At 36.1% G+C, this 14,515-nt stretch overlaps 1 protein-coding gene across 4 annotated transcripts; it reads left to right on the top strand.

The window, feature by feature from the left end:
• The first annotated feature begins 475 nt into the window (after positions 1-475).
• On the top strand, positions 476-8,995 carry LOC141707157 (lysine-specific demethylase JMJ26-like). 4 transcript variants are annotated; one of them, XM_074510180.1, is made up of 16 exons: positions 476-736; positions 927-1,051; positions 1,500-1,599; positions 1,708-1,837; positions 2,122-2,185; positions 2,286-3,003; positions 4,054-4,383; positions 4,595-4,885; positions 5,318-5,390; positions 5,486-5,571; positions 5,845-5,964; positions 6,149-6,210; positions 7,117-7,342; positions 7,440-7,519; positions 7,651-7,879; positions 7,985-8,995. In XM_074510180.1, the coding sequence occupies exons 1-16, from the start codon at positions 611-613 to the stop codon at positions 8,816-8,818; spliced, it is 3,594 nt and encodes a 1,197-aa protein (XP_074366281.1). In that variant the 5' UTR covers positions 476-610; the 3' UTR covers positions 8,819-8,995. The 4 variants fall into 4 exon arrangements, with proteins under 4 accessions (XP_074366281.1, XP_074366280.1, XP_074366279.1 ...); XM_074510179.1 differs by having other exon boundaries at positions 4,036-4,383; positions 5,857-5,964; XM_074510178.1 differs by having other exon boundaries at positions 4,036-4,383.
• Positions 8,996-14,515: the final 5,520 nt, after the last annotated feature.

The raw sequence follows: 14,515 nt of genomic DNA, 5'->3' as shown, positions 1-14,515 counted from the left end.
CCGGCCTAAATATTTTGTGTGTTCTTAATTTCTCAAATCCTTGCGGTTGATATTTTGTGTTTCGGGTTTTAGTTTTTAAAATTAACAATTTTTTTTGAAAATAATCATTTTTCTCCTTTGCCTAATTTTGAGATCCTATTTTTTAATACGGAATAATTTTTTTAGTTAACAAATAAATAATTATTAATATTTATCCCCATATTAATCAAATTGACAACTAAAAAATCAAAATATCTGGAAAAAGTATCGTTCATGTATATCTTTATACTGAAAATAGCATTAATATTAAATATTTAAGTTCAAAATACGTCTTTATGACACCTCCCTTAACAGATAGAGGAGTAGAGTACCCTCGATACTATTTGCAAAAATGTAGGGGCCCACTGACAAGTGTAATCATGTACAGTTTCCATGTAGCTGTCTACATACACGCCTGTCTCCAAATATTTAAAATAAAATCCGAGGAGTAGATATCTATCTACAATAATAAAATCCTGTCAATCAAATATAGTAAATTTTATACTCTGTAGTTTATAAAATCCTGGGAGAACCTGCAAGAAATATAATACGAAAAGTCACTTAAGCAGAAATTTAAAAAGAAAAATTTGTAATGGAGGGAACCTCGCACAGTGGTAGCAAAAGAAAAGCTGTTCAACAAGCTGTAGTTGAAGTTACTGATTCTGATTCCTCAGATTCATCCACCACCACCAACTACACACTAAAACGCTGTAAAATTGTAAGTTCCTTTTCTTGTTTTTATTTTTTTTTCTCGTAAACTTTTAAGAGATTTTGTCAGCGACGGAACCAGGATTTCAGAATAAAAAAAGGGTTATATAGTGATATAGTGTCTTGTTTTTTTACATTTTTTTAAAATTGAAACATGACTTTTTGTTCCTGTTGATTTAAATATCTGGTGTGATTTGCAGGAGAAATCCGGGGCTGATGGTGAAGCGAAGTCTTGTCATCAGTGTAAAAGGAATGATAAAGGGCGTGTTGTGAATTGCAGCAAGTGTGAGAAGAAAAGATATTGTACTCGCTGCATTTCGAATAAGTATGTACCTTTGTATATTCCCCTTTTTTTCTTTTTAATCATGTGTAAAATAATTAAAGTATTGATTTCTTGGTAATTTATTTGTGAGAGATGGATGTTTAGAATTGCAACAAGTTATGAAATAGTGTTTTATTTGTTTATCATATAAGTATTCATGTAAATTTAAATTTAAGTATGAGCCGAATGTTGTCACAACAACGATATCAAGAACATGTTCTGATAAATATTTTTGATGGGGGCTGGTCATTACGATTACAATTGTTGCAGCATATCATACCGCGGAAAGTTTATGCCATAGGGTATGCTGCATCAATAGTATGCCCTGACCATCTCCCTTATTTATTATGTTTAAGTTTGATGTTTGGGTGTGTTTCATCATATTAATGGTGCACTTGATGAGTTCTTCTTGTGTTTTGTATATTTTAATATTTGGTTCGTTTATATACAGCTATCCCAATATGAATGAGGAGGATTTTGTGGAGGCTTGTCCTTTTTGCCGAGACATCTGTAACTGCAAAAGCTGTTTGCGCTTAGATTTTCCCATTAAAGTTTGTTTCTTTGGCATTCTAAAACTTGTTTATTAATGAATAATTGCTGTATTTTTGAAACTTATCATGTGTATATAACCTATATACTGCTTTGGATGTTTGTTTTAGAACGAAACTAGGCTCAGTGAAGATGACAAAATCCATCACTCAAAATATCTCCTGAAACGGCTTCTCCCTTTCGTTAGACAAATCCATGAACAACAAATTATGGAAAGAGAGATGGAGGCTAAGATTGGAGGTACTGCTCATAACTGGCTGTAAAATATAGATAATTGCATCATGCTAGAAAAGGTAGCCACATAGTTGCTATATTGTGTAATTGCAGATTACCTGATGTTTATTGTGCATTTTTGGATTTTGCTGGATATTTTCTTTACTCGTTTACCTAATAAAAGATTTTTTCCGTTTACTATTTAGTTATGAAGGAATGTATTATTGCTCCTGTTTGATTACAGTAGGTTAAATCTATTTCCAATCATTTAACTGTCCTGAGTGGCTTGATCTGTGTTTTGTTTTGCTAAGGGTTGTCAATGTCAGACGTTAAAGTTCAAATAGCTTACTGTCCCATTGATGAGCGTATGAATTGGTTAGAATCTCTATATCTTTTTTTTTCCTTTTCCCTGCTAACTGCAATCTGTATATCTTTCTGAGAGCATTTCTGCTTAGTATAGCAATGTCCTGTGCAGCGATTATTGTAGAACTTCTATTGCTGACTACCACCGGAGCTGTACACGATGTTCGTATGATCTTTGCATCACTTGTTGTCAGGAGTTGCGTGATTGCTGTTTGCACGGTCAGAAGGAAATAATGCAAGATGTAGTTCCTGAGGTGGGCTATCTCCATGGTGAAACATGTGCACCTCTTAGCAACGGAAATTTGGGCACAACTACTGAAATGAGGGACGGTGATTTAGTGAAGGCAAAACCGGAATGGAAACCTAACAAGGATGGTAGTATATCTTGTCCACCGGAGAGTATTGGTGGGTGCGGTAAAGGAATTCTGAAGCTGAACCAAGTCTTACCAGACAACTGGCTTTCAGACATGTTAGTGAAAGCTGAAAAGGTATATGAATTGTATAAGCTGAATGATTTGCCAGAAACTCCTGTACACAGGTCTCCCTGTTATAAATTGGCATATGATAACAATGCCAAAAAGAAATTACGAAAAGCTGCATCTCGAGAAAACTCTGAAGACAACTGCTTGTTCTCTCCAAGTGCGAAAGACATCGAAGCTGGAGACCTGAAGCATTTTCAGGCCCACTGGTTAAAAGGAGAACCAGTAATCATTAGTGGTGTGCTTGATACTACGTATGGTTTAAGCTGGGAGCCAATGGTGATGTCACGAGCAATGCACGATAAGTCTCAGACTGACTTGGCTGTCGTTAATTGCTTGAATTGGTGCGAGGTAAGTTTATTTCTGTCTTTTATAGTGTACACAGTTTTCTCTGTTCGATCAAGCAAATCTTTACCTCTGTAATGTTTTATATAGCTGAATCCACTGTTTTGGAGTGCGTAAATCTAACAAGTAAAAATGGTGTAGCCTTTTCTAAAATTTTAGAAGGGTAATTTAACGTTTTAAACAATCCAAATCTCTAGCTAAATACTGTTCAATGATGGGATTATGTTAAAACAGACATACAGAGATGATAGTGTTAGATTCTAGTCAATAATTTTTTCACCAACTCAAATATTAGATCCCAAATTTGATGTTTTAGATTTTCTGCCAGGCACTAAAAAAATTTGAAATTCATAGTTCCTAGTCTCTTTTTTGTATAAATTTAGTTGGGGGCTAGGAAGTGTAAGTCGGTTAAAGCCTTAAAGGTCTATGAGTATCTTCATTGTGGCGTTTTTATCACAACCTTGGAGAGTTTGAAGTTAATTTAAAACCAAAAACCATCTAGACATTACAAACAGTTATATTTACATGTGTACATGCCGCAAGGAACTAACCGGAAGCAAGGGCTTAATCAAATCAAGGAAAATAGCATATAAAAAAAAGATTTCTACATGAATCAACTTTTTATTTTATGTGTAAAATGTTAGCATCTACATCACTAGAATTATATGTCCGGTTTAATTTAATTTTGCAAGGAAGAGAAGCCTCCTGACTTTGATTCAGGTTGGTCATAGTTTTTAAATCTTTTATTTTTTTTGTCAGTTAACAATTTTTATTAGTCTCTTATGTAAATCTTCATACCTTGTCCTGAAGGTACCTTATTTAACCTCGATGAATGTTAAATTTACAGGTTTTGTACCCTATAAGGTGTATGATCTCAAATCACCTTGTTCTTGTTGATTATTAAATTTGAAATTACACTGTTGATTTTAAATGAAGCGGGCGTTATATATATTGTTCTTACGTATCATATAACTCACAAACGTACATATGCAACTCACTATTTGATTATAATAATCTGTTACTAATTGTAAAACTCAGTTATTATTTGTCTTGCAGGAGGATTATAGTGTAAGTTCATTCTTTAAAGGTTATTCAGAGGGTATACTTGACTTGTCTGACTGGCCCCAAATGCTCAAGTTGAATGATTGGCCTCCATCTGGTTTATTGGAAGATCATCTTCCGCGTCATAACGTGGAGTTCATAAGTGCTTTGCCTTTTAAGGAGTACACACATCCACATAGCGGCTACTTGAATCTTGCTGTGAAGTTACCCAACGACCATTTGACGCCAGACACAGGGCCAAAGCTGTATGCCGCTTATGGCTTTTCCCAGGAACTTGGACGCGGAGATTCTGTAAAGAAAATTAACTGTCATGAGTCGGATGTGGTATGCTCTACTTTAGAGTATCTAATTAATACTAGAGCTTGTTTACTGGATAGCGAGTAAAATATGGTTTTTAACTTCTTTTTTGGGTTCTAAGTTTAGTAAGTTGTATTTGACCTGGAACTCTTCTTGATTCTCTTTCAAAATTTTACATTATTGTATTTAAAGCTACTATATATAGTAACCACTCTTACGACTTTGTCTTCTGTCAAAGGTGTATGTGCTCACGCATATTAAAGAGATGACATTTACTCCTTCAGAGCTTGCTGAAGTGAAAAAGTTGAAAGAAAAGCACCATCTTCAGGATCAGAGAGAACTATATTTAAATCGAAAATTTGGCTTGGAGCAGCAGCAGCAGGAACACAATGATATAGAAGAATTAGAAAAGGCAGAGAGCGGTGCCCTTTGGGATATTTATCGAAGAGAGGATGCGTCTAAGTTAAAAGAATATTTGAGTAAACATTTTGGAGAGTTCAGGCATACATATTGTTTGCCGGTAAAGCAGGTAGTGTAGAACTACTTGATGCATGGTTTCCCGAGAAGATATATGATATCTTACAGTGAACTTAACTAGCCTTTCCCATTGTGTTTGTTTTGTTTATATTGAACTTTGACATGAAGTATTCTCTAGATGTCTACTACCTCTCCTGTCATCGAATTTCTTATTCATTAGGAAGGATAGAATTATTTGTTAGAAAGGATATAACTGTTTCTGAAGGAGGAAAGGACGAATAATATGTAGCCAGCAGCACCAAAACTTTTGTACTTTGTGGTTTTCATTATGTATTGCTAGATAATGGGAGATGTGGTGCAGGAAGCTTTCTCTTGCTTTACTTGTACCCTTTTACCATAGCTTTCTGGAGGTGGATGAATAATATTGTTTTGATCTGTTTTTACTGATAAGAACAAAGTGAGATACTAATCTTTTGTTTGTCAGGTTTTTGACCCTATTCATGATGGAGCATTTTTCTTGGATTCGGATCATAAAAGGAGACTTAAGCAGGAATATGGCAAGTCTTCATTTATTGAGTATACTTATAGGTACATTACATTATATAGTTACTTCATATAGAACTGCTTTCAATAATTTCTTTTCTTTTTATAGGAATTGAACCGTGGACTGTGGTGCAAAATTTAGGAGATGCAGTTTTTATTCCTGCTGGTTGTCCTTTTCAAGTTAGAAATTTGAAAGTGAGTTTGCCATGGGAGTTCTTCTTTAGTCAACCATTGCAACCTTATTTGCTAGTAGAGCTCTTATTTCATTATTTTAGCTCTTTTAACTATATGTTAAATTCAAAAGTTATGTTGCTCTCCATTGTAGGAAGTGTCTATATAAAAATGAGATAGTGTATACTTTATTCATAGTTCTAGTTATATATTTTACCATGGCTTGAGTTTCCGAACTTTATGGTGTCCATAAATACTAGTTCTTTAACACATTTCTGATATGTTCGCTATCTTTAGTCATGTATACAGGTGTCAACTGGCTTTGTGTCACCTGAAAATTTAGATGCATGCCTCCGTTTAACAGAGGAAATTCGTGTTCTTCCCCAAGAGCATGGTGCCAAGGAAGACAAATTAGGGGTATAGACTGTGCCTCATCTTTTCACTATCCTTTTTCTTTCATCTCGCACTTTATCAAATTTTCTTTACACTATATTATAATATAACATATTTGATCCCCTGCTGAAAATATTTATTTATTACTAAATGTAGTTTTCTGTCCTAAATTTGCATTCGTGGCCTTGGAATTTTTTGCTTGATACAGGTAAAGAAATTAATTCTTTATGCAATGAGACAAGTCTTGGACAACTTGGATGCTTTCCCCAAGTAAGATAGCTTGTATATTGATTTATTTACTTGTTCTTGTACAAATTCCATTGTTTTCCTCCTTGTTTTGTCCAACACCATAAATGGGGTTGGGATTAGTATACTTTTTCTCTGAGCTAAGGCTTTAGTAAACTTATTGTTTACTCCCTACTCAATCTAAGAGATCCAGATGGCTTTTACAGACAAATTATTGAAGGGGTCTAAATGATATCCTGGAGCTTATACTGCTCAGCCTTGTCCGATATATATATATATATACATATATATATAAAAAAGTTTTATGGAGACCACGTTTTCATCGGAGACCTTGGAGACCACATATGTTCTGCAATCAAAACACTATAAAATATATTATTTTGTGATGTATGTTTTACGAGTATCACTAATTCATTAAAATTATTGAAGATCATTTAAATTTAATAAGTAGAATGTGTATGTTCTGCAAGCTGAACAAATGTTCTGCAAACTTAACATGTTTTGCAGAATAAAATATTTTTGTAATGTTTTACATGCTGTACATATATGATATTCAAGATTTTGAATAAAATAAGGATCTTTGTAGAGCATGATTCGTAAAATTATATGTTTTGCAATGTTTTTTTGCAATATTTAACTTGCAGAACATAAGTGGTCTACAAGGTCTCCAAAAAAAAGTGGTCTCCATTTAAATTTCTTAAGAACTATTTTAAAATATACAATATACAACTAAATCAGAATATTTTAACTGTTACCTCTGATCTGAATGTGCTCTTAGCAAACTAATCCCGAACTACATCTTTTCTGAACTGTTGCTCGTTTTGATAACCCCTTTTTATTCTGTAACTAGCATAATAAGGTTTTTATTACTAATTATGTAATGAAGTGTAAGCTATATTTGATTCATAACATAGAGTCTATATGTTGTAGAAAAACTGAGTGTGTAAATATCAATTCTGGTTCATCATCCAAAGAAGGTGGAGACTTTGGATCAGAGCCAGGATTTGATCTTGAAAGTGAGAGTTACTTCCATCCTGCTACACAGAATGTGTATGCTAGGCGTCAATCAAAGAAGAACCAGAGAGGCATTTTTAGTCTTAGGTGTGATGCTAACCGAATAGGAAGTGACTTCCAAGAGGCGGCCAATGTATCTAAGGTATTCTGGCTCTATTGTTATAATGTTATGTGCTTGTTAAAGCTATAGCTAGCAATTTCCCTCCCTTTATTCATTTTTTCATTCTTTTTTAATGCAGCAAATTTCTCATGTTTTGACCAAAACAGTGCAACCTCTTTCCTCTAATGATTCTCCAGGCTCTTGCAGTCAATTGCTCAGGTCTGTCTCTGCCGAGATGCGTCTAATCTGAACTGATGCTTGTTTGGATGATAAGCTCTTTATTATGTAACTAGCATAAACGTTTTTTAATCACTATTTAATGAAGTGTGAATCCATTGTTCAACGCACAGAGGAGAGCCTATATCTTGTGAACAAACTGAGTATATGGATATAAGTTCTGATTCGTCCAAAAAAAGTGAACATCTGGGATCATCGTTTGACCTTGAAAGTGAGTACAATCCTGCTACACAGAAAGTATATTCGAGGAGCCAATCCAAGGACCGTAGAGGGATGTTTAGACTGAGATGTGATCTTACCCCAGTTGAAAGTGACTTCCAAAAGGAGGACATTATATCTCAGGTAATCTGGCTCAATTGTTTCATAGTATGTGCTTTTTGTTAAAGCTATAGCTAGAAGTTGCTTCACCCTTCAGGTAGTTAATTTTTTCTGTTCTTTCTCATGTAGGAGGTTTCTCACACCATAACCAAATCAGTGCAACTTCCTTCCAAGAATGATTGTTCAGTCAAGCTCCCAGGTCAGTCAAGCTCACAAGTTTCTTACAGTCAAGCTCCTAGGTCAGTCTCTGCAGAGATGGTTGGGTTCTTCAACCATTTGGAGGAACAAATTCAAGAAGACAAGTTTGACGTATACAGGGTGCTTCCTCCTCAAATTCAGCTGGATGAAGAGATCATTCAGGAGCATGAGAAGGTTCTCAAGAAGTATTTGTCTGGACGCCTTTTAGACCTCGCAAATGATTCAAATTTCGAAAATTTTAATAAAGCCTTGCACTTTCTGCTGGCTTGTAGGAGAATCCCTTCACACCTGCAGCAGGGATTCGTAACTCTTCGCTGGGATTTACCGAATTTAACCAGTAGAGCCTATGAGCTTCACAAAGAAGTGAACCGAGGCATGGTTATGCCTCTTGCAAGGTCCAAAGAGAGAGAGCAGTTAAAGAGCATCCTGGGCAATTATCGCCAGGTTGAGTATAATCTGGTAGAGTTGGAGAAAGAGAAAGATGCCAACTTGCTTGTAATAGCTAGGCTTGTGGAGCAAATGAAAGATCATAACTTGGACGAGATAATCAAGTTACAGGCTAGTAACGAAGCCATAGATGCTAAGATTAACAAATTTGCGGAAGAAGCTAAGGCGTTACACAAGGATGCCACTGCTCAAAATTATAAAGTAATACACCTTGAGGCTATGAGAGCAGAATATGAGGCTAATGTAGAGAATGCTATGAATCGGTGGGTTACCATGGAGCTTAAATGGAAGGAGCGCGTGGAATCATTGGACTATTGAGTAGCATGGAGCATAATGCATGCTTGTGCATGTTTTTGTTAGAAAAATGGAGTTTTAGATAATAAGTTTTATTATGTTCTTGATGTTAATTCTAAGATTTAATGATATGGTAAGTTGTTCCTTGAGAACTTAAACTTTCATATACGGGTTTAAGAAATTTTCTTAATGAAATCCATACAGAAATTAAGTTAAACCGGGAACCTGAAAAAGTTATGAGATTCATTTAATAATTAATTATTGATTTCATATTGTTTTAACCGGAAAAAATAACTTTATTGATACGTGGACTAGACTTGACTGGGCTTTTATGGGATGAGCTGGTCAACTCTGATTTAATATATATATTCTGTAACGGGTGAGAATTAAATATATATGTTTTGTAACGGCTGAGAATTTAATATATATATTCTGTAACGGCTGAGATTAAATATTATATTCTGTAACGGCTGAGTTAATACAATATTTAAGTCTATCGGTTACATTTTCATTTCTTATACTATAAATACCGAAAGAAAACAGAAGGTGTAGATACACAGATGAAACACATCTCAAAAACCCTCTATTTTCACTCTTCTACCTCTCTACTTTCTCTGCTCTCACAAACACAGTTAGTGGTTTTTCCGGCGAGTGAGGTACCGGTCGTAATTGAGTTGAGCATTGGAGGTGCCGTTAACTCAAAGCTCAGAGCTGTTTTATCATGGAGGAGGCGTTGCAAGTATCCTAACACAGTAGGTGGGGGCAATTATCTCTTTAAGAGCAGTCAAGACTTCGAGTAAAGCCTGACGACTCAGCTGGTAATCTATTTTATTTGTTCCTGTTGATGGCTTCAACTTTTTTGTTTCTTAATAACTCTACTAAAGCTATGGTTACGGGTACAATTTCTGAACTTTCTTTGTTATTACAATTGCTGATATGCATGCTATTTACCTTCATGTTTTATTTTGCTAATTATTTACTTGGCATTGGCTTGTTAAATATGTTGTATAACTGCCTCTATGTTACTGTAATAGTTAATATTTCCAACATTCTTGAAGAGATAATTAGTTATATATTATTTAGCAAAATGGGTTAGCGAAACTGAGGTAGTTCTGGTGCACCTGCTGGGGTCATTGATTGGACCACTTACAGTTTTTCACAAGCCGTTGAATTAACTGGTTTGCCAGAGAAGTTCAATGGTGGCATCGGCTTTTCTTGTTGGAAGAAATGATGAAATTGTGGTTGACTGTAAAGGGATTATGGCCGGTTGTGGAGTATGAGTAACCGGTTGTGGACCAAGAAAAGGCAACACAGTTAAGGCTTTTGTGAAGTGGGCTGAGAAGGATGGGGTGGCTAGGGCGGCCATTTTGGCTGTTCTAACAAACACCTTTTTTGATGTTTATCCTTCTGATGCCTACTCTGCAAAACTCTTATGGGAGAAGCTGAACCAAACACACAATACTGACTCACAAGGACTGGAAAAGTATTATGTGGCTAGGTTCTTTGAATTCAAACTGGTGGACAATAAGTCCATGACTGAGCAAGTGCATGAGTTCGAGATGATAATGCTGCTTTGAAGGAGTCTGGAATGGACCTCCTCGAAAAGTTCAAGGTTATGAGTGTGATTGAAAAGCTTACAAAGTCTTGGGAGGAGTTCTCTCTCTCCCTGAAAAGATAGAAATGAGAGATCACCTGAACCAACCTTATGCTGGACATCTCGGTTCAAGAACAACACAAGTCCAAATAGGGACATGTGACGCCAACTGAACATGGTAGCTCGAAGGTAAATGTAGCAACTGTAGGACAAAAAAGGAAGGTTGTTGCTATAAAGTTAATGGTAATAAACCTAAGAGCGACAAGGATAAGGCCAAGAAACCAAAGGCAAACAAACCGTGTTGGTCTTGTGGGCAGGTTGGGCACTGGAGTAAGGACTGTCCTACAAAGAAAGCGAAGAAAACCGAGGTAGTAGCGCAAGCGAATGTTGTGCTTGAAACCGCAAGTGGGCCCGTAGTGAACATGGTTGTTGGTGAGGATATGGCTTCTGAAACCAACGTTGACCGGTATGTTTCCTACAACCCTGTACTATTTTCTACCTATCGGTCAAATGAATGGTCGATGGATACTGGAGCTAATGTTTATATTTGTGCAGATATTAGTTTATATGTATCTTATCAACAGAGTCATAGCTTGACAGTGACGATGGAGAATGCTAGTGCTGCTCAAGTACATGGAGTAAGAAACGTGGACCTGAAGTTTCCTTCGGGACGTATTCTATCTTTGACTAGAGTGCATCCTGTTCCCGACATGCGTAGAAATATAACAAGTTGAAGCTGTTTAGTTTCTTATGGTTTTGAAATCTCTTTCAAGTGTTATAAAGTAGTTCTATTTATACTGGTACATTTTTTGGCAAGGGTTACTTGTCAAATGGTTTATTTGTTATTAATGCTAAACCTGTTTTGGGGACTTTGAATAATGATATTATTCCTTCTGTTAACTATTTTTTGGCATGCTAGACTAGGTCACTTAAACTTTGGTGCTCTTAAGCATATGATGAACTTAGAGTTGATTCTAAAACATACCATAGAAAAGAATTCTAAATGTCAAGTATGTGTGTCTGCTAAACAAATAAGGAAACCTTTTCATAATATTGTTTGGGATTTAGACTTGTTAGATTTAGTACACACTGATATTTGTGAATTTGGTGGTGTGTTGACCAAGGACCAGTTTGGATACTTCATTACTTTTATAGATGATAGTATTATATATTGTTATGTTTATTTACTTATACATAAGGATGAAACACTTAGTAAATTCATTATATATAAAACTGAAGTAGAAAAAAAAACTAGTAAGGTACTTAAACGAATGAGATCTGACAAAGGTGGTGAGTATACGAGTAACGCTTTTAATGATTTTTTTGTAAAAAATGGTATAGTTCATGAAGTTACTCCACCATACACACCTGAGTCTAATGGGGTTACTGAATGAAAGAACATGACATTTAAAGATATGATTAATAATATGCTTATTAACTCTGGGTTTCCTAAATACATGTGGGGAGAGGCGAATAAAGTCCCTTTGAAATACATGGATAAGACACCCTTGGAGTTATGAAAAGGCAGGATGACTAGTCTTAAGTATCTTCGTGTGTGGGGGTTCCTTGTTAATGTGCTTGTCCCTGAACATAAGAGAAAGAAATTAGGTTCGAACACTGTTGATTGTATCTTTCCGGGCTATCTTGAAACCACTACAGCTATGAGAGTTTTAGTATTAAAATCTGACATAGATGGTATAGTGGCAAACACAATAGTTGAATTTCGTGATGCTATATTCTTTGAGGATGTCTACCCCATGAAGACTGGAATACCTGAAAAGACTTCCGAGGAAGATCCTACTCACACATCGAGTTCTATTCCTGATCATGTGGAAAAGATGACAAATGTGGGGGCGGAACCTAGTAGTAGCTCTACTCATAAGGAAGAAGAGGAACCAAAGAGAAGTAAGCGTACAAAGGTAGTTAAGGATTTTGAAGGTGATTTTATCACTTACAATGTCGAGGACGGACCTTTAACTTTCCGACAGGCTATGGATTCTTCGGAGTCCAGGTATTGGAAGGGCGCTGTGAAGAGTGAAATTGACTCTATTGTTTCTAATGGAACATGGGAGTTGGTTGATCTTCCTCCCGGGTGTTCTCCTATCGGGTGCAAGTATGTCTTTAAAAGGAAGTTGAACCCTGACGGCTCAATAGATAAGTACAAAGCTAGACTGGTAGCTAAGGGTTTTAAGCAAAAGGAAGAAATTGATTACTTTGATATATACTCTCCGGTTGCAAGGATACTAACAATCCAAATGCTTATAGCATTGGCTTCCGTCCATGGTCTTATCATCCATCAGATGGATGTAAAGACAGGTTTTCTTCATAATGAACTTGAAGAAGAGATTTATATGGATCAGCCTGAGGGATTTGTTGCATCTGGCAATGAAAGGAAAGTATGTAAAATGATCAAGTCCATCCATGGCTTGAAACAAGCTCCCAGGGATTGTCATAAATTTTTTGATGAAATTGTATTTATATGGATTAGCCTGAGGGATTTGTTGCATCTGGAAATGAAAGGAAAGTATGTAAATTGATCAAGTCCATCCATGGCTTGAAACAAGCTCCCAGGGATTGGCATAAAATTTTTGATGAAACTGTATTGCCTTTCAGTTATATGATTAATGAAAGTGACAAGTGTGTCTACACCAAAGTTAAAGGTAGTGAGTGTGTTATCTTGTGCCTATATGTAGATGACATCTTATTGTTTGGAACCAATATTGAGATTATTAATGAGACAAAAGCTTTCTTGAAAAGGCACTTTAAAATAAAGGATATATGTGAGGCTAGTGTGATTCTTGGAATCAAACTGATTCAGTCAGCTGAAGGAAAAACCTTGACACAATCTCATTATATAGAGAAATTTATACTTGAGAAATATGGTTATTCACAGTGTAGAATCGCTAGTACACCCTATGATCCTAAAGTTTCCCTTGTCAATAATACTTTAAGAGTACCCGTGTCTCAGTTATGGTATTCTCAGATTATTGGGAGCTTGCAGTATCTTGCTAACTGTACTAGACCAAATATTTCATATTCCGTGTCTAAGTTGGCTAGATATACAAGTTGTTCATACGTAACTCATTAGGATGCTCTTGATAGAGTACTTAGATATCTAAAAGGCACAATGTACCATAGTTTACACTATAGGAGATTTCCTGGTGTACTTAAAGGGTGAAGTGATGCAAGCTGGATAGCTAAGAAGTCTGGTTTTTAATGGAGTGACTGGATATGTGTTCACCTTGGCAGGTGGATCAATATTCTGAAAGTCAAGTAGACAGACTATAGTGACTTGGTCTGCATTTAAAGCTGAATTGTGTGCACTTGATGCCATGGGGACGGAGGCTGAATGATTACATGGACTTAAGTCTACGATACCTGTAGTAAGCAGACCACTTCCTGCTATTGCTATTCATTGTGATAGTCGAAGAACTATTGACAAGATTAACAGTAAAAAGCATAATGCTAAAACAAAGAGACACATCCAAGTTAGACTTAAGTCTATAAGGGGTTTAGTGTCTGATAGGATTATAGCTATAAAGTTCATAGGAACTCATAATAATATAGCTGATCCTTTAACTAAAGGACTGGAACCTGCAGTGGTCCTCAAGTCAAGGTTGGGGATGTGACTGTCAACCCATCATAATTCATCAATAGTGGGAACCCAATACACATGAGAGGAGATCTCTCGAAGTGTATTCAATGTGGTAATAACAAGCCGTAAGGGTGAATTGGTAGTACCTTTGCTACATAGATGATACTTTTGTATCTGAGTCTATCCCCTATAAACCTAGAAGGTACTGATACTGCTAAAGCAAGAGTGTTAAAACTCTGAATGCGATCAAGTCATTCGACGAGATAGGAGCAGTATATCTTTGGAGATGCCCGACTAAGCGAATGTAATTGTGTGGTTGCAATTAGAGGAAAGGGTTATTCCTTGAAGCATTCGACGAACATGATCGAGACAAGACCATTAATGTCTCAAAGCCGTAGATTTGGCACCATAGTCGTTGACTTGTCGTCGTCTATGGAACATGGTTACACTAAACGGATTAAGATTCAAGGTGAAACATTCCATCTGAATCTGGTAGCCATCGAAGTAGAGGATTGGGAGGGTTCAAACCCGG

The sequence above is a fragment of the Apium graveolens genome, chromosome 2 (genome assembly GCF_009905375.1).
Source record: "Apium graveolens cultivar Ventura chromosome 2, ASM990537v1, whole genome shotgun sequence".
Lineage (NCBI taxonomy): Eukaryota > Viridiplantae > Streptophyta > Magnoliopsida > Apiales > Apiaceae > Apium > Apium graveolens.
This window is presented reverse-complemented; position numbering and strand designations above follow the sequence as displayed.

Bases quoted from the DNA above. Each gene is read 5' to 3' on its own strand.
- LOC141707157 (XM_074510178.1), top strand. From the start codon at position 611: ATGGAGGGAACCTCGCACAGTGGTAGCAAAAGAAAAGCTGTTCAACAA. The intron at 3,004-4,035 runs GTAAGTTTATTT...TGTAAAACTCAG, and splicing joins ATTGCTTGAATTGGTGCGAG to TTATTATTTGTCTTGCAGGA. The intron at 5,391-5,485 runs GCAAGTCTTCAT...TTCTTTTTATAG, and splicing joins GAGACTTAAGCAGGAATATG to GAATTGAACCGTGGACTGTG.